The sequence below is a fragment of the Strix aluco genome, chromosome Z, assembly GCF_031877795.1.
Source record: "Strix aluco isolate bStrAlu1 chromosome Z, bStrAlu1.hap1, whole genome shotgun sequence".
NCBI lineage: Eukaryota > Metazoa > Chordata > Aves > Strigiformes > Strigidae > Strix > Strix aluco.
This window is the reverse complement of record NC_133971.1, coordinates 28,803,772-28,824,422: the sequence shown is the minus strand read 5'-3', so window position 1 is coordinate 28,824,422 and position 20,651 is coordinate 28,803,772. Positions and strand designations below refer to the sequence as shown.

Genomic DNA, 20,651 nt, shown 5'->3' with positions numbered 1-20,651 from the left:
AACAGCATAGCCATTTGAACCACTTCCAGCAACCACTCAGCCTTGCACATTAACCATGCTAACTGGGTCCTCTCTGACACCACACATAGCTTGTAACTGCAACTACAATCCCAAAGCATGCTGGACTCAAGGAGAAGCAGGCTGAGTGGTGACCTGTGCAAACCTGCTGTGCCACGTACTACCTGTAAACACCCTACTTATGGGACATACACACTAAAGAGATCTAAAAAGGATGAGAATAAAGATCTCACATGCAACACATACAACGCTGGGTAAAACAGAAAGACCTGGACAGCATGCAGTTTTACTTATGCAACCAGAAATTTTATTTTAAGTGGTTTAACTGAACTACTGTAAAGAGATGTTGTAGAGCTGCTGCTTGAGGACTTTTTTATTCTGATTTCAAGGAAACTGGCTGGCAGAAAGCAAGCTGCTTTCAGGGCAAAACAAGAATATTCACACAGGATCTGCATCTCTTCCTATCTAGCACAGAAGGTGGAAGGATTCTTTTTTAAAGTTTGGATAAATTCCAAATCAATAATCTTGTGTTCAAAAATGTATGTGATAGTCATGGATGAATGCTAGGCTACAACAATGTAGTTGCTGCTCAGGCTACAACAATGTAGTTGCTGCATAGCACAAGTCAGTGTTCTCAGTTCAAATTCATGCACATTGAAGGATATCATGGGAGCTCCAGCAGCTGAACTCATCAGAGGCCACTGCCTCTATCTGACACACAGTGGATCATCAAGATAATCAAAATTCAAGCAAGTACCTATGGACAAATGACACATCTCCTTTAGGGAAAAGCAATAAATTCCATGCTTACAGAAACTTAGCATGTACCACAAGAAAAAACTGTTAGTAACACACATCATTCCTGAAAATACAGTTTTCCATAAACCTAAACACTGACTTATCTACTACCACTAGTGCCAATAAGATGAAATGTATTGAGACATCATAACTTAAAACCTGCAACAAGAAAAACATTCACTACAGTATCATCTTCCCTTACTCCTGCTTATAACCCTTCCCAATTTTAACATAGCACATGAAGCCCACCTCAACTGATTTAAAGTGGCAAAACTTATACCACAGTATTTTATACAGTGAGGAGCCATAGCAACACCAAAATAAATGTCATAGCAAGCCTCTGTGGAGTATTTGATACAACTTGCATCAACAAATAGTGTTTCCTACGCTGCTAATCAGAAGGAAAAATGTGTAGATAACTATTTAAACTCCTCATTCAAGTATTTGTGATCTCTTTGTTGTCATAGCAACAGTTGGATACTTCTGCTACATAAACATTTTCTATTTCTTTCTCTTTGACAGAAGAGGGAAAGGATTGAAACTGCCAATTTTGTAATAAAACATCCTAGGAGAAAGAACAAAACATAAAAAACCCAAAGAGCTTGGTTCTAATAAAAGCAGTGTATATTTATTACACTACTTACTTATCTTGTCTCTCATTTGCCTGCCGCCACTGAGTCTGCTCCTTTCTCCAGCGCAGGTTTTCATTTAGCCCCGCTAATCTGTCATTCCCTAAAAGTGCAACATGTGTCAGTGAGATTAAAGCAAAAGGGGACATCTGAAGTCTGATAGTTTACTGAAAGAAGGAGATACATGTCTGTAGCAGTCTGTCAGAACTAAAACCATTCAGCTTTACAGCCTCAGGGCTCTAGTAAAAGGACAGGATCCCATCATTTTTTTCATCTAAAATTTTTACAACATTAATTTGCTTAATGTCTTCAAAGACCAAAACACAAATTATTCCATTTATTAAATGAAACAATTTTTTTTCTATGAACAATTTGTTTTTACTGACAGTTTTGACATCATTTCTTGGCTCTTGATTAGACGCTAAGACAATTTCTCAGAATGTCTTAAAACTTCTTATTTGGCCTCATATTCTTCACCTGAGAAGAGCTTAGTCCTAGGGTTAAGTTTCCCCAGCAGTGGGGGAGGAAGCTCTAGCTGGGTTATTCATATGCCATGCTGACGTCACGTCCAGGCGCCAGAGCGCGGGAAGAATCGGTGATCGCGTGGGGTTCGCGCCACCGGGTTTTCTCTCACTGCTATATTGGTAGATACTTTGCCCTGTTCATTGTTATTACTGTTATTCTTATTGTTATTGTTGTTGTTTGTTGTGTTGCTATTGCACTGCTGTATTAAACCTGTCCTTATCTCAGCCCGGGGCTTTGTATTTCACTCCCTTTGTGGGGGAGGGGCAGCGGCCGCGTGGTCTCAGACCCCGGCAGGGGCTAAACCATCACAACTTTGGTGCCCAACATGGGGCTGGAGAAGACTGAAATAAGGACAGAAGGAGAAGGTGTTAGAGCAATCTGTTAGGTGTAAATTTTTTTTTCTGTTTTTACTTGTATTGTTTGATAAGAAATGTTTGCAATGCTGGGCAATTTGCTTGCGTGGTGGGGCTGGATTAATCCTCATCTCCACTCTGTGCTCCTAGTACCGGCATTTATTGTCGGTGGAAAATGTGTCAAGGGTTTTATTTTGCTATACTGGTTACTGTCTGCTTATAATGGGCTTGTTTCGCTGCTTGTGGGGGTGAACCGGTACCTGTTTGCTGCCTGGGCTTTTGTTAAGGGTTTCACCCCCTCTGTGGGTGAGCCAGGGGAAGAGATCCTCTCGGTTTTTGAGAGTTTCAGCTATCCCTGGAGTCTCCTGGCCACTGTGTTCACGGTACAATGTTTTCTAAATGCCTGCCAGATCTTGTTTTGGGCCATGCGGTACTTCTCCAACAATAGCACCACCCGGAATCCTGCCCTGAGGGCAGATAGTTATAAATGGCTAGGTATGTGGGAGAAGATGGGCAAGTGCCTTGAGTCAGTGGTCACCCCCAATGCTTTGGGATTTCACTCCCGAACAAATGCAGAGTCCTGATAAACTGGTGGAGTGTTTGGAAAAGGTGTGCTGCAATCAAACAAGCCAAACGGGTGAAGCCCCAGCAGAATGAAGATCGATGGATGAAATATAAATATGGAGAGGCCTGGCAGATCGACTACATCACACTGCCACAGACCCGCTGAGGCAAGCGCCACGTGCTCACAATGGTGGAAGCAACCACTGGGTGGCTCGAAACTTATCCAGTGTCCCACGCCACCGCCCGAAACACCATCCTGGGCCTTGAAGAGCGAGTCCTGTGGTGACACGGCACCCCAGAGAGGATTGAGTCAGACAATGGGACTCACTTCTGAAATAACCTCATAGATACCTGGGCAGAAGAACACGGCATCGAGTGGGTCTACCACATCCCCTACCACGCACCAGCCTCTGGGAAGATCGAGCATTACAATGGACTGTTAAAAACTACATTGAGAGCAATGGGGGGTGGAACCTTCAAACACCGGGACACACATCTGACAAAGGCCACTTGGTTAGTCAACACAAGAGGATCTGCCAATCGAGCTGGCCCGGCTCAGTCAAAACTTCCACGTGTTGTAGACGGGGATAAAGTCCCTGTGGTGCGCATGAGGGATCTGCTGGGAAAAATGGTCTGGGTTAGTCCTGCACCAGGCAAAGGCAAACCCATCCACAGGATTGTTTTTGCTCAAGGACCTGGGTGCACCTGGTGGGTGATGCAAAAGGATGAAGAGGTCCGATGCGTACCACAAGGGGACTTGATTGTGGGTGAAAACACACCATGAATTAAACCATGCTTTTGTCAATTTTCCTTTGTTAATGCTAATTGCTAAATGGCAGCTGGATGTGGTGTGCATGATATAGAATAAAGGGGTGGATTATGTCCTGGTTTAACCAGGATAGGGTTAAGTTTCCCCAGCAGTGGGGGAGGAAGCTCTAGCCGGGTTATTCATATGCTATGCTGATGTCACGTCCAGGCACCAGAGCGCGGGAAGAATCGGTGATCGCGTGGGATTGGCGCCGCCGGGTTTTCTCTCACTGCTGTATTGGTAGATACTTTGCTCTGTTCATTGTTATTACTGTTATTCTTATTGTTATTGTTGTTGTTTGTTGTGTTGTTATTGCACTGTTGTATTAAACCTGTCCTTATCTCAGATCGGGGCTTTGTATTTCACTGCCTTTGTGGGGGAGGGGCAGCGGCCGTGTGGTCTCAGACCCCGGCAGGGGCTAAACCATTACAGAGGTACACCTTGGATAGTTCAAAGCTAATGATGTTTTTATCCACAGCAAAACAAAGGTCTGCAAGGGAAAGGACTGCAAGTGTGAAAAATATAAGGATTAAAATAATTATGTCTGCAACCTCTTGAAATCGTCTCAAAGGACATGGGGGAGAGGGGTATGAAGTACCAGCTGGTATTCTGCAGCGCTTCATCATTTCTCCTCTGGCTCCTTCACCTCTCAGTAAAGCTTCTTCTAATCGGGCCTTAACATCTCGTGACTTCTGGAGTGCTTGGGTGCTAACTTTATCTGAGCTTTGTTTACCCTGAAAGTAAAGTCAAAGCAATCAACAGTAATGCCTCCATCTTTGGACATGAGTCCAAATTACATCTCCAGACCCATATAAAACAGGAGACCTGTAGAGAGGGCAGAAAGCAATGAATATCATTGGCTAATATATAAAGGCTAATTAAATGTTGCAGATGTAGAAAGAGGTAGTATATGTACTGCTATTAAACACAGATGTGTAGCTCAGTGCTACAGAGAAAGAAATTAAGGTTCAAAGAGAAGGTTGTTTGTTCCATTTCAGACACACCCTGTTAGAGAGGGGAGTCCTGATGTCCAGTCTGAGCTCTTAACTAAAGGGTCATCCTTAGTGTCATGTCCAGTACTTTCAGGAGCTGTCAATATATTGCCCATCAAAAATAGCCTTCAAATCCCCAGGAAAAGAAAAATAATAAAATAATTTAAGCCAACTTCATAGGATTTCCTCAAAGGCTTTGTCTGCATTTTGATTGAAGGCTAGTGTCACTGATTTTATCTGAATTAATTTATCCAGTCATAGCACAGATTAGGCAAGAGCTAATTTAACAATTGTAAATAACCAATATCCCCTGGACAGCTGGAAGGTAAAGAAAAAAAAATTAAACCAAAACAGGACAACAAAGTTAGGCCACATTCACTTACTTTGTACTCAAAGCATGAGACACAAATGAAGAGGAGGTCTAAAATCCTGTTCAGCTGCATGGATGGAAGGTCTGCAATCCATTTCTGAATTAGATTCTGATCAGCATTTTTCATGATCCAGAGGAAACAGATCAAAAGGTTGCGAGTAGTATCGGGACCTAACGTGGCACTCTGTCTGTAGGGCTAGAAGCAGATAAAGTAAATGTCAGCTGAAAGAAGAAAAAGAAGAGCGACCTCATTCAGGTGAAGTAATGTTATTTCAGTTTCAGTGAAATCAAATCTCAGGACTGGACTTTGGTAAGTTTAACCTCCTCCAGGTTATACTGATTGTATTTTTTGAATGTATGTGTGTGTAATTAGTGACAGGACCAGTTGTATGCATGTGAAAGACAGAAAGAAGCACCAGAGCATTGGTTGCTAGATGCTTGTATTTTAATTTCCTTAGAGTAATGTAGAAAGAGATTCTAGAACTGTTTGGTCCCCTCTTGCCATGCAGTTGTGTCAGCCAAATTGTATAGAATATAAAAACAATCATGAAAAAAGAGATAGAGAATAAGAAGGATCTTGAGTCCTAGATCCATGGATTTTGGTGAGACTGGGACAGGGAGGCAGTGGGGTAATCACAGTGGCATTTGCTGATCTGGAAATATGACTTAAGTTGGGTGTGGAAATGGAAATAGGCATGTGGTAGAAAAAGTGGAACTACTTATGGTATAGGAGTAATTACATGACTAGAAGAGGAGGAGATGACAGAAGGAATATGAGGCATTCCTTGGGGCTGGAAGAAACAAGAAGGCAGTTTCTCATGACTGTAGTTATTAGTAGCAAGAAAGGCTAGAAGGAGAAAACAAAGAAAGAGAAAAACAGATACAAGAAAGGAGATTAGCAGAGCACTGGACATACCAGGGACACCAGAGATATTCCAGAGCTCCTGAGGTTGAACTGATTCCCTGCAATGGCAAGGGCCACGTTTTGACTGATTGCACCTGCAGACTCTTGTTCTTCTTCTGGGTTTCCTGTCCGTCCCTTTCCGCTGCGGGCATCTGAAACTAGATTTGAAATATCCGATTGGAATTTCAGGAACAATTGAGCTGTTGCGGCTCACATGTCACAGTCATCCATTGGGTTGAAAGTTAACAAAACAATTGGCCCCTCCATCCCTGAGACTGTGGTACCAAGGCTGAGGTACCAAGTACTGAAAGAGGCACAGTGTTAGCAAGGCAGATTGCAGCCATCTGGAATGGTTGCCAAATTGTTCAAATAAACACAGGAAAAGGACGTGTGTCCAATAAGCTCTAGATGTTCAGAAAAGCTATATTAAAAGGAAAGGCAGTAGCAAAGAGGTTGTCTCTGAAGTTCAAAGCTAAGCCAGTGCTTCACCAGACTTGGAATCATCCAGTTCCCACCCATTTCAGGCAAGAGGATCAACACAAAAGTCATACATGGGTTTGGTGATATTCAACAAAGTATATAAGTCTGCTAACAGCTGACAGAGACAGTATTGCCTGTTGGCTGAACAACAAGTTTGATTTCAGGCATCTAGCTGCTTCTATTCCCTGCTAGTTCTTGACATCGCTTTCAGGAAATAAAGTTATTTATATGTAAGTTTTGTAAAAATCTCTGATTCTGAGCGTCCATTTTCTGTTTTGCATGTCCTTTTTTTTCAGAGGATCTGAGTGACCAGCCAGTCCCAGTGTGTTCAGAATGAGGTCAACAGCCTCTTGTGGCAGAATTTCAAAAAGAAAGATACTCTAAAAGCTCGCCATACTGGTACACCTGGGCTTCCTTATTATGTCTCCTTTTGATCTGTGGTATAAGGATAATACTTAGATTAGAAGAATAGGGTGAGATCTGATTAGCCAATGTATAATAAATGCTTTCATCCTATTAGACTGAAAGTGCTAAATAATACTTTCATAGTATTAAGTTTTCTGTCCAGACATCTAAATGCAAAATATTTTCAGAACCAATGACAAAAATACATTCTTCAAGGAATATACCTTTTTTCTTTGTAGCCTTTATTTTATTTATTGAAGTGAAATGTAGTTTTCTAAGTAGCAGAGATCTACTATCTTACAAAAAAATGTGAAATAGATACTTTCAGCAGTATCATATGAACACACATGTAGCAAAATGCAAAGACACAGGTTAGATAATGTTGTTTTAAAAGGCCTGATAATGTAGAGCAAAGTATAGTTACAACAGATGATAAAAAGATATTTCCTGTGTGATGCCTACATTTGCCCAAGATTAGTTTGGTATCACGTTAATAGCACTAAAGAGCAACAGAAAAAGATAGAAAGAAAACAATCAAATTTCTTTAATTGTGATGTAACACAAAGTCAGTATCACAAGTTTTCATTCCTGTGTTTGTTAAACCTATCTATGTCTCAGTATTTCTCACAGATCTTGCAGGCTGTATTTGCAGCATCATAATATTTATACTAAGAGATAGGCAGGAGTACTTACAGATAAATCTCTCGTCTATCATTTGTTCATGAAGGGAAGACAGTGAGCTTTTTCCTGTCTAAAAATCCAGTTTACTTCTACGTAAAGAAATATTAACCTTACTAGACTGTGGAGAATTCCTGCAATTAGCATGATCTCTTTTATGTTTAATAGATTGTTTAGAAAAGACACTCTAAGAAGCTGAAAAATACAAAGGGAAAAAGGTCTTACTTGTAAAATCATGGAGTTGCGGCAATGAATCCAAAATGATACCAACCAAAGGGAGGTAGAGAGCTGCAATTTTAATCTTCACCTCTTTTTTGGAGCAACGTGGGTCTAGGTCATGGGAACTCAGCAGGCTAAGGATAGCACTGACAGCTTTTCTTTGCACCTTGCTAATCCTGTTAATGGAAAAACCATCCATGAGCTCCATTAACGGGTCATGCACAAATTATTTATAAATCAAAGATTTAAGAAACAGTGGAGGTGAAAGAATACACCAATATTCATTAGATAATCTCTTCCATTCTGAGCACAGACTCACATTCCTTGCAAAAGATAGCTATCTTACATCTCCAAGCCACTTCATCACAATCAAAGAGCACCCAAGTCTTTCAAACTTCCCATAAAAATTCAATATGGTGAAGAGAGGTGCTTAAAGAAAAGCATCAGATTCTGGGCAAAGCTTAGCTAAACTCTCGAGTTCAAATGCAGACGTGTTTTAAAGAGAAGAGTACCTGAAATTTTAAGTTGTCTTCTCAATTCATATATTTAGCGAACACTACTGCAACAAATAGTATATTTTTATTCACTGGGACCAACATACTGCAGATAAAAAAATGACTGGGGTATTGCTACGTTACAGAGCGACTCACTGGAAAGAGTGGGGGAAACAGGACTGCCCTGGAAACAAACTATGACCTTGCCAAGAGTAATAGTGTGACTCAATCCCATTCTAAAATCTGCAAATTGGGATACCCACCCCTCGCTGTCTGCATCCAGCGCTGCTGCCAATTCAGTGAAAAGTAAGCCGGTTAGGAAGTGCTGTTGACGGTATTCGGCTGAGAGGTCAAACATACCAGCGATTTTCTGGTCCTGGAAACTAGAACAGGAGCTAGAGTTCTGCAGAAGTATATTAGAAGTGTTAAAGAATGATCACTGAAATCAAAGCTTCTTAAAGCAGTGGTAGTCACAGCCCATGTAGCTAACAGAAAAATCTCTACCAGAGGAAAAGCACAGACTTTGAAAGAAGGTTAAGACATTTCGGAGGAAAATATCTGAGTGTGAAATAAAAAGCATCTAGTTTCAAATGAGTGGCTTGCTAGGATGCAATCTCATTCTTTCATTCCTTGTGAGCAACTTATTTGACATTTTTTGAGATATGAAATTCCTACCCTGTATTCATGAGTTTGGACAGGACACAAAGTCAGAATTTTCTCCATGTTTACTACTCTTTACATTGCTATTACTGTTGCAGAGCAGCCATCTGGCATCGTATAGCAAGAGGCTGACCCTACACTGAAAGCGACCTTGGTGTCAGAAGTTCCCCACTGTGCCTTCTTCAGCATTCAAGATGTCTAGTATAGAAGTAAGGTCAGGAAAGATGTGCAAACAGTGTTTCCTTTCACCCTGGAAATCCTTGGCTGAGCTTGCTGGCAGCTGGCATAATTTAGAGCAGACTTCAAACTGCTGTAACTTACAGCTATGACTGATATACAGCCAGCCCAGAAATGGAAAGTTGCTGCTGTATATGTGTTGTGAACTTCTTAGCTTCGCCAATCATACGTCTGTGCCACAGGTCACCTGGAATGTTTTTGTCCCCTGATTGGGTGAGCATAAGTCTTAGACTCTACTCCCCAGTGCAGCTACTGGGGTTTATGAGTCCAAATTTTGCTTTTAATTTATATTCTTCAATATTCTCTCCCAGTATTTCTGTCAGTCACTTGGGAATAGTCCCAGAAAACAAACACATGAAGTAGCAGTATACTACACTGTGGCAGTTGTCTTCGAGCATATTGGGTCAAATGATACTCATGTCTCTGAGCAGCCCCATATTTTGGATCCACGTACTTAAGCCCACTCCCATTTCAACCTCAAGCAGTCAGGTATTGGCTGTACTGTTTGTGTGGAATAACGTTAAAGTGTAGAACACCCAGTCAAGTGCATTTGACTTCTCTCCAAGAATTCCAAAAGATTTATTCACAAGGCCACATTTCTTACTGAAAATCTAACTCTAGCTGGGCAGCGCTCCTGCAGACAGATCAAAATTACTGCAAGGGTGGTCAGCTAATTTATTAAGTCATCCAAGGGCCACAAAAGCCTTATTGATTTGCACAGGTTGCACTTCATAGGTTACTCCTAAAGGAGAAAAGGAGTTGATGATGTTGCTCAAAGGAAAGAATGATTAAACTGGTATCTGCCCAGATCTGATGTGCTAGAACTAGCTGCAAGAGCTATGTTGACTTCTTTTCTTCCCCATAAGCAGAACAGTCCTATTTCTAGTTCTTTGGCATCCAGGATTAGCATTAAGCAAAACGATTGGGAAATTCTGACTCTATGACCTTCATGCTTTTAAGACCAGAAAAAACTTCAAAAAAATATTATTTACTATTATTGACCTGTCAGATCCCTTAAGATGAGATATAACACATCTTCACATCCAATCAATCCTTTGGCAATGACACTTGAAGAAGAAACCATTAATTTGAACTGCTCCGTTACTCAGAGTGGTTTTGTCCCTCCCACCATTCTTAGCATCAGTTCCATTCCTCTGCATCCAAGGGCTGTGGCAATCACAGGGCATTGCACTGAAATGCTTTATCCCAGTCCTGACCTCTGCAAGACCACGGTGGTACAAAATAGGCAGGCTACCACCTTTTCTTAGTGGGTCTGTCCCATGGTAAAAGCAAGGTATCATCTAAGTAGAATGTAGAGAGAAGAGCACAAGACTGGCAAAATAGTGTGTGGTGTGCCAGACAACAATTTTTTTATTGAATGTGTTTATGAACTCCATGCCCAGGAAGGTGGTTGGGAGGTCCTGATTTTCAGGAAGTCTAGAGCTGTGTATCGGTATCAGGTCAAGTCTGGAAAAAATGTGCATGCACTGGGAATGACATCCTTGGAGAAATAAGAAGTGATGAGGAGGAGCATTCACAAAAATTGTGGGGAGGTCTACTCAGGAAACCTGAGTGTTTCCACACAGAAAAATCATGAGGTTCAAATAAAAGGGAAAACACTGTCCAGAAAACCCAAGAGAATTGGCGAAGTCATAGCATCATCTGTACCACCGGGTGGGGAGGAACCCAAAACAAAGAATGCTGCTATTTGAAAATGAAAGCATGGTAATCCTGCTCTGAATAACGCTAAGGCTCAGCAGAAATCCATGACTGCAGGATATTGAAAATTGCAGTGTTTTAGTCACTAACTTACATAGTGGTAGCATCTACATCCACTTGAAGAAGTTCAGCTAGAAGGCAAATACACAGAAATTTTGCTCCATGCTATAATTACCCAAAACAGATATCGAAATACATATTTGTAGTTGTGTATGGATGGGATATAGGTGTGCCTGTAAATCAGCCTTCAGACCCGTGTTCCTTTTAGACCTTGCATGTCTACCTTAACAGTAATTTTTGGTTTGCATGTTCTAGAGGGATGCATATCTGTGTCATATTAAGTTTTAACTTGTGTAGATGTGGTTTTGCAGTAGTACTCCCTTAGTCTTTATTATTCTGCCCCTTTTCTTTCAGGAGGGAAGTTGTTCTTCCTGATCCAACAGTGGCTAATTCTAACCTAAGTATCTGAATACAGAGCAACATAAGTCTTTCTCTACATGTGTGCTTCATGTGACGTTCATGCAGTATCATTTAATGGATGCCTACCTGGGAGGATAAGGAGGGGGAGGGAGATGCTGGAGCAGATGCAGAGGTCATGAAGAAGAGGTTCAGATTGAGGTAATGCTCGTGGCTGCAGAGAATTCTCAGGAACTCCAGTCTCATGGAAATCAGGGTGGAGAGTGAATTCAGCTTGTTTGAGAGCTAGAAAAGCAAACCAAAAAAGTGTCATGTGATGTGTGTGCACTATTTTAATTACATGCAGTGAAATATCCTGCTTCCTGGAACAGAAATGGACAAATAGCCCAGCATGCATTAAAATGCTCACTGGCTCCCTGTCCCTAACTAGTTTCCACCCATTAGCTGCTCTTTGTTTGGCAGTGGTGGTGTCTCTCTCCCCACCCCCTAGCTGACTTGACAACATCCCAACAGACAATCAATTGGTTTTTTTCTTCCTCCCAAAAGAAAAACATAAAGTATTTTTTTCCCTTTTGCATAACACAAAGATTAAAATCAAACAACTCTGCTGACTCTGTGGCAAACTACTGCTAGACAACACAGAGCATCACTGGTCTTGTCATTTCCCTTCATATCAACAATGACATCAGTGGAGTATTGCACATACTATAGTAGCCACCTTGTGTTCTCCTACCCACCATCAGCTGACAGAGGGCCTTCCTTTGGCAGAAAAACTAGACCAGATGTATCAGGTCACAAAACAGGAGAAAAACTTCCCCCCCCCCTTCAAATACAACAAATAATTTCTTAACAATATCCTGCATGATCATTTATCTTTAATTTTAGGAGGCTTTTAAAGCAAGAAGACAGAAATGGATCATTTTGACTGAATCCTCCAAATCTAAATACTGTCCTCACAGCACTGGAAGAGTCCAAAAGAGATCAAAAGCTGCTCTGTATGGTCTGCAGACCCTGCTGCTAAGGGATGTAAAAAAGTAAGGGAAGTGGCCCCATGGATGCTCTGCAACAGTGCAAGATATGACATTTCTAAAAGAGTCTTAACCTCCACTCAATTTTTTTCTGCAGACCACAAATCAAGAGGTTTAAAGTCTCTGCATATGCAATAGGAAATAGGAAATTTACATGGCCCTTTAACATAACTCAAAGGATCTTGATGGATAAATGAATCAAACACAACTGAACACCAGACTGGCCATAAGCCAAATGCAATCCCAATCATGCATGGTGCCTACCTGATTACAGTAATGTTTGATGAGATTAAACACAAATCCCCGGTCCATTAAAGAAAGAAGATCATACAAGAAAAACGCCAGGCTGATATTAATTTTTTCTGCTTGCTCACTTTCCTTTTAAAAAAAAGAAAAAAAAAAGAATTGCAGTAATGATGTATAAAACTTATATAAGGAAGTGGAAGACTGTTTAGAATAATTTAAAAATAGTGTAGGGGAGAGCTCCCAGAACCATCTCATGGAACGTACCATACAAGATTGTTTCATTCTTCAATTTACATTATCTTGTAAAAATTACACAGAATCGCTCCTATAAATTATTTCAACTGTTGTAGCTTTCACAGAGGAATATCACAGGATGAATGAACAAATTCATCTACGCAAACCTTTGGGCTGACAACAATGAAATGGAATTTGAAACCTGTTCTGAATTCCCTATGGGCTGCAATCCTGCATATGCCTTTTCTTTTTATTTGAACATCTAACATTAGAGAACATTGGTCTAGATACATACAACTTGAAATACTGTTTTAAAACATTAATAAAAATCTTCACTGGCTGTGCTGATGGAATGCCAAGTATTTTGTTTAGAAATTTGAAATGTAAAACTGATAGTGAAAAAAGAGTAGTAAGATAAACCTGTGGGGTTTACCATTGAGCAGCTAAGCTCTTGCATGCTTAGAATTGGCCTGATTACCAGAGATACGCAGCCTCCAAGTAAAAATCACAAAGAACTTCACATGCCCTTTAAAATAAAGCTATAGTTACTTCAAACACGCCAATTTAAATCATAAAATCTCAGCAGCATATGTAGTACACCAAGAGGAATTTGTGGAGGTGCCTGAGGGATCTGCATGTATTTAATACTCAGAGCCCTCAGGTGGGTTCACTCAAGACTGACAGAGGAGATTACTGAGAAAAATGTTGCCCCATTTGTGTCTCTGACTAGTGAGAACAGGTGTGCAGCGCCTCAGGGTGGTTACAATTTAATTTTAAATTTTTCAACCTTTTTGTTGCTGTTCAGGAATATATATGTCTATATTTCCTACTATCCGGAATTTACACAGCAAAACATTTTTCTACTGTGAAGAAGAAATTAGTTTCCCACTACCTTGCTGGGTAGGCTAAAATATGCCAGATAAATCGCTGTAGAATCCCAGGGCAATCTGACATGCTCAACCATGTATTGAAACATAGATTATTACTGCTTGGATTTGAAAATCAGACACACATTACTTACTGCTGCTCTGTACAACTAACCAATGGCCCTAATTCTGCAAACACTGCAGTGGGATTTTCACACATAATCAGGTTCTATACACTCACTCTATCAAAATTGAATTGAATTAACAGTCCATAAAAATCTGTGAGGAAGCCATAAAATACTAATCTCTTGGCAAAAGCATCAGTTCCGTTAAAACATTTTTAATATAACAAATTTTTATTACATAGTGTACTTGGGAAAAAAAAATCACTGATGCCTTAAGTAAACATTTCTGTGGAAACCATTTCCCTGCATATGGCTATCACAGAAGCACACCAAAGAATCGAGCAAAGGGTAAAGCTTCAGGAACAACTTTCTGGTGGACAGTGACAATCATTTCTGCCATTCTCTGCCCCCAGTTGTCAGCTCTTGGCCCTTTTGCAGTTTCTGCTCCTCAACAGCACAGCGGGGCACACTCAGGAAACTGAGCTGGTTGAAAAGTGAGTGACCTGGCAGGCCAGCTCTTTGGCCTGATCTGCCCTGTGGCAGAGCCACTGCTGGGCTAGCACTGTGCATTTGGCAGCTCTGGGGCATGAAAACAAGTCAGCTGCAACACCTGAACAAACAACAGTCACCCAGTGCCTATCTGTGGCCTTAACTTTGTCTACTGGCCAGCGCAGAGTGACATCAGTGATGTAAGCTGACACTATTAGTGTTAAAAATATAATTTACATTTTGTGATCCCTTCAACTTTATAATGTTGTATCAGTACAACTTCTTAAAATGTATCAGGAGACAAAATTTACTGGGATTTAGGGCTTTAATTTCATGTGGCCCGTGCCTCTTTAAAGAGATATGGCGTTAGATCGTTCATGGCTGGATTTTGCAAAACTCAGGAGGAATACTGGCTTCATATTGTACAGCCCACTGCTGTCAGAGAAGTCAAATGTGGAATAAAACACTATGCAGTAGAAATGAGGGTGACAGGAAAAGGGGATAAAAGGATTAAGCCCTGTTTGAGCTGCAGTTTGATGCCCTGGCTAACCTGGCATAAAGCATCACTGTCACTGAAAATGGGTGTCCAACCTTTCCTGTCAATGGGAAAGGGGATTCCCTTCCTGCACCCTGCAGTCACACCAAGAAGCAGGCTGGGGAGCTGAGCTGAATAAAAACAAGCTGCCCCTTGCACAGCCACAACTCACTCTTAAGCTCCAAGTGAGAATATCGCCTCAGTTTTGGCCTAATTCTAGTGATACTGCTGAAGGTGAAATGAGAGTAAATACAGCTCAGTGTAACACAGGGTGAGTAGCAAGGATCCACGGTGCTTATTTCATGCATTTACCTTCTGTGGTTTGACTAAAAGTGCAGCAATCTCTGAAGTAACCACACTAACTATAGTGGTAATATCATCTTTGAAGCGATCAGAGAACCAGCTTCTTCGTGGGTTGTCTTGCTTCTCTATGTTGTGAACATACTGAGCCATACTCTTTATCTGCAAAGCAGAAAAAAAATATTTAAAAAACATCCAAACTGGAGGTAAAATTACTGATTTAAGTTAATCCATGGGAGTAAGACTCCCTCTTCGTTTTTCCCTGAATGTAATCAATCACTCTCATCAACTCAGAGCCCCACATGTACTGGCAATGACAACAGAGAGCCTAACAGACTCCGATTCATGTTCACACAGTTGGCTACTCTCAGCACCTGAAATCAGAATCACCCTCCCCAATCCCTTGCATCTGCAGCTTTGAAATGCTGCTGTTTGCTACTTTTGCCCTTCATGATGACAGACAGAGAGTGACACTTCTGGAATTAATTCTTATTTCTTGACCTGATGTTGGGTTGCTTATATGCTGCCCGAGGAAATCAGTATGTTTTTTCCACTGACATGCATCACCTCAGGGGTTTGTGAAACTGAGTTTGGGGAGCATTGTCACTGTTCCCATGTTGTTAACAAAGTAGAAAAGACAAGAACAGGTATTCACAGAAAAGCAAGGGCTCAGTTTGATGTCTGTCTTTTAGCCTTCTGCAAACTGTGGACCACTATGCATGTAGTTCATGCACGACTTTGCCATCACAGGTTGTCAGTGGGAATGGGGGTGAATATGGAGAATTCTTTAGTTGTACTTCCATTATTTGGGATCTCTCATTCTCACACTGGGGCTGAGTAACTGAAGAGATCACCAAATCTGTGCCTGGAGTACCTGCTACATTTCACCATTAACTTATTATAAAATACCATTGGCAAATCTTACCAGGAGCTCAAAGAAGAACCAGGCATACTTGAAGACAGATTCTCTCACCATACCTGTGCTGACCACCATCTGCAGTGCCAGCTCCTCATGGAAATGCTAGGTAATAAACAGAGTGTTGGTAAATGCTTTTCAAGCAACTCATCTTCCAGTTTCAACATCCCCCCCTCTTCCCTATGGGAAACTCCCTCATACTGGAGAGTCAGTAGCTGGATGGGGATGTGTGGACATCCCTGCAGGATCAGAAAGCAGATTTGACCAAAATGACATACAAGGAATTCTGGTGGCAAACAGACTTTGCGATGCATTTTTCTGCGGATCCAGAACCCTGGATAACTAAACTGGGAAATGCCTTTGGTCTATCCTCAGGCTGTGGGCATGACAGGGAGCAGTCATGTTCCCTGGTCCCTGCTAAGCATTTCCATTTAGCAGATCCATTTTTTTTGAGAGAAGGTAGAAGTAAGACTGTCTCTGTGGTGGCAGAGAACAACACAGCAATAACCACAGCAGAGCTTGTACAGAGGTCTATAGTTGGAGACAGTACTCTTTGCAGTGAGATCTGACCATAAAACACTCAATCCCAATGATCTAAACATTTAGAAAACTCAAATCTGGACTAAAAATTTATTGCAATGTCTATTTTCTGTTCCTAACACAAACAATAAAGCTAATGGGAATCCTAAACATATTTACATTGAATTTACATTTACATTAATCCATCCAATATTCAGATTGAGTGTAAACCTCTGTGCTTTTTGGCAGAAATCAAACCAATAAGCAGGAGTAAGAAAGGAGAGTTTCTTAACTGTAACTCAGATTCTGAACTGCTCATTGCAGGGTTTTTCCCTTTCTTCGTCATTGAATTGCCATCCAAAGATAATGTTGCTAATGAATGCCAAACATAAGATACAGCTCTGGAAATATTTATGTGATATGATATCTTCTATGTTGTTAAAAAGCTATTTCTGAATACATACTCAAGATAGGAAGGAATTTCTTGGTTCTAAAGGCTATAAAAAGGGGAAAAGAAAAACATTCTTTCCAGAAGGAAGAGATGACAAACAGTTCTGAATGCAGTTTACTGTAACATGTAAAGGCAGGTATCCAAGGGTAAACAGCAGTGGGAAAAGACAGAGGCCCTAACACCTTGAGAAAGAGAGTAGAGGGAGGATCCAGACAGGCTGCTACTTGTCTAAATCTGACCTGGAAAAAGGATCTAAAGACTCTGAAGCAGCAGCAGAAAAGTTTGAGTAATATCTACCCACTGATTCAATATTCCATCACAAACTCATTATTTGATAAAACTGGTTGTTATTTTGTTCTCTCTCTCCCCTCTCCTCATTTAGAAGCACTAATGACCAGCACTGCCTCAGGAGGGTCCAGGTTCTGTTAATGTGCTCCTTCACGCTTAGGAGTGGGCTACCTTTTTATTGGATGGTCTTGGGCTTGCACAAATGCTTGGCATGTCATTTGTTCCTTCAACATAGAAAGACATCCGACTGGAGCTGTGATCCATAGGCTGGAGGGCATTGCCGGAAGAAATACATAATAGTAAGTTAATACATAACTTAAGCTAATTAACAGAGAACAAATCAGCACCGGTGGTTTTTTTTTGGAAGGTATACACAGATGTTTACCTAAACAGCTCGTCTCCTTCCTTCTGCCCATCCCCCTTCCCAGTGGAGGCCAAAGACCATATGAATGCCGCAGCCGCAGGGGCGTGCAAATGCCAACACTGCCATCACGTGTCCAATTTCAGCACTGCGGATGTACTTTGGAAGCGCTACAATTCACCCTTTCAAAGGTAACTGTCCCTTAAGCTTAGCCGCTGGCTCTACATCTGAAATTAACTAGCATCTGGGAGTGTCTATTCCATTAAAAGCAACGCCAATTTAAAAGGCAGTGCAATGGCAGTAGCCAATTCTAAATTTCTACATTTATCAATGTGATGAAGCTGTAATGTCAAACATTTTAATTTTGTATTAATATGGAAAAAATATGCCTTAATCTCTGTTTTTCTGGGACAGAGTACATTTGAGTAAAATTGATAAAGCTATTAAGTTCCAATCTACATTATTAAAAATTGCTATGAATGAATACGTATGCCCATATAAACAAATCAAATAGATTGGGAAAGCCTGTGTATCTTACTAGTTCTGGTTTAATTTGCTGAAGACAAGCGCCCATTCACTTTAACTGGAGAGGCATGTGATCATTCAATGGAGAAAAGACTCAAAATGTTTCTGAAAATAACCTACCTGAGAAGCAGTATTTTACGTATGTAACACTCAAAGAAAAGGAGGGGGGAGATATGGTTCAGAGCTCAGCAGACATGCTGCAGTGGAGCTCTGCCAGGGCTGCAGCTAGGAGCAGGCTCCCTGCACAGGGAAAAAAATCCTGCTTTTATCAGAGGCACAGCTTCCCAGCTCCTGCTGAATGGGGAACTCTAGATTTTGGTTTCCCCAGAGAGCAGAGCACAGACATCCTCATAAAGCCTGGGATGCTGTAGACCAGCAAGAACCAGCTGCAAATCAGGCAACCAAAATCCTGCTTCTTGGGTGTCGTCATCCTGTCTGTCCCGCAAGCTATTGGTGTATATGTAGTCATGGATGAGAAAGAGGAAATTTGTGTTCACTCTGTGGTTGAATTAAGTATTTGGGAAGACCCAGTTACAAAATAGGCACATGGCATCTGTGCTATAGCAGATAAAAAATCATGGGGCTGCTGTCATAGAAGTTGTCTACTTTTTTTTTTGACAGGAAAACATTTAGCACCAAACAGGCTCTGTGATTTAAAAAAAAAAAGAAAGAAAAAGAAAAATTGCTAAAAAGAGCGAGAATAAATTATCAGTGCATTTTAGGAAAACTATTTCCCTTCTGAGAACTCTATCACCCCTTTCAAAAAGTGAATCTGTTCCCAGTGTAATCTATAGTAGTCTTTTCTCACACTGACTCTGTGCAATCTAGAACAGCCCACATCACCAGATGTGAACTGAATGTCAGGAAGAACATGAGAGTGAGACACATCAAAAAAACCAAATCCCTCTGTGGAGTGTCTAAGTCTCAAACAAGAGAGAGTTCTTACCTCTTGCTCTCTTCACTGGTAAGAGACATCAGAATTTAGCAATGGCATTTAACGTGTGCCTATGCCCTATCAGATAAACAGCAAATGCTTCTGGTGATACATACAGTGCATTTACAAGAAGCAAATCCAACCCTCAAAGAACAAATGTAGATTATTAGGTGTTGGCCCATACGAATCTCCAGATATTTGACTTTGTTCTCTTACCTTGGATGACATGATGTTTTTGACCTCTTCATCAGTAGCAGTTTGCGTAACAGCGATGTCAGGATTGCTGCAGCTTATCACTCGGCTTTGCAGGAGTTTACTCCCAACAGACACTGCTGAAGTGCGTCCAAATGTGTAATAACGAGACTCTGTCAGAATGGCACTGCTGCCTGCACCTGACCATAGGGAGATGTTTGAACTAAGACTAAAGGACATATATATGAGACAAACAGGAGATTCAAGCCAGCTTTGCTCAGTGCTGTTATACCATCAGCATTCTGAATAGCATAAAGCTGCTGAAAATCTCCCCACCAACTGCTTTATTAACAAATTACATCAGCATTGAATGACAAAGTGCAGTTTTACAAGTCAACAGCTCACAGGGTGACTGCACAAGCAGTAGCAAAAGATTAACAGGGCTACCTAAGCAGCATCACTATTACAATAGCTCTTTCTACTTCCCATCAGCTCTTTTTAATTTGCTGTAGATTAAGACAAGATTCACAGGCCTAAACACAAAATGCCATCTTCAATAGATAATATTTAACACCATGTTCAAAGTATCCAAGGAAGCAGGAAGCACTGCCAGCAGGAATTTCACTAAATGATTACCTGGTTTTCAGCTTCCCCATGGACCTTATTTTTCCAGGATAAAGAATTTCCAAGTGTAGGCAAGCTCAGAGATTTTAGCACATCCTAACAGAAGTCTAAATGTCCCTCAAGGGAGATTTAAATGAATATTTGAAAGACAAAAGGCCCTACACAGCTTTAGCTCCCACAGCACAGCGGCTGTGGTAAGTCAGTTAATATATAGCAATTGATCAAATTAATCCTATAGGCTTTATGGACTGCAGCAGAATAACAGAATGGTTGAGGTTGGAAGGGACCTCTGGAGATCATCTGGTCCAACCCCGTCCTCCAGCAGGGCCACCTAGAGCCAGTTGCCTAGGACCACGTCCAGATGGCTTTCTAATGTCTTCAGGGTGAGAGACTCCACAACCTCTCTGGGCAACCTGTGCCAGTGCTCAGTCACCCTCACAGGAAAAAAGTGTTTCCTGATGTCTGGAGTGAACCTACTGTGTTTCAGTTTGTGCTCATTGTCTCTGGGTATCACTGGAAACAGTCTGTCTCTGTCTTCTTTGCACCCTTCCTTCAGGTCTTTGTATACATTGAAGATCCTCCCCGAGCCTTCTCTACTCCAGGCTGAACAGTCCCAGCTCTCTCACATTTTCCTCATTGGAGAGATGCTCCAGTCCCTTCATCACCTTCATCATCCTTGGCTGGTCTCTCTCCAGTATGGCCATGTCTCTCTTGTACTGAGGAGCCCAGAACTGAACACAGCACTCCA

The 20,651-nt window shown here is 41.3% G+C and overlaps 1 protein-coding gene across 3 annotated transcripts in view; it reads right to left on the bottom strand.

Annotated features, from left to right (window-relative positions):
* Positions 1-20,651, bottom strand: part of DOCK8 (dedicator of cytokinesis 8) — a 99,070-nt gene that overhangs the window by 21,187 nt on the left and 57,232 nt on the right. For all 3 annotated transcript variants that reach the window (XM_074812028.1, XM_074812029.1, XM_074812031.1), the window contains exons 22-33: positions 19,304-19,479; positions 17,439-17,534; positions 16,019-16,114; positions 15,106-15,255; positions 12,563-12,676; positions 11,400-11,555; positions 8,501-8,640; positions 7,750-7,919; positions 5,974-6,119; positions 5,071-5,253; positions 4,294-4,429; positions 1,461-1,548 (exon numbers count right to left, since the gene is read on the bottom strand). In XM_074812028.1, coding sequence (XP_074668129.1) covers positions 1,461-1,548; positions 4,294-4,429; positions 5,071-5,253; positions 5,974-6,119; positions 7,750-7,919; positions 8,501-8,640; positions 11,400-11,555; positions 12,563-12,676; positions 15,106-15,255; positions 16,019-16,114; positions 17,439-17,534; positions 19,304-19,479 — 1,651 coding nt within the window. The remainder of the gene's footprint in view (positions 1-1,460; positions 1,549-4,293; positions 4,430-5,070; positions 5,254-5,973; positions 6,120-7,749; positions 7,920-8,500; positions 8,641-11,399; positions 11,556-12,562; positions 12,677-15,105; positions 15,256-16,018; positions 16,115-17,438; positions 17,535-19,303; positions 19,480-20,651) is intronic.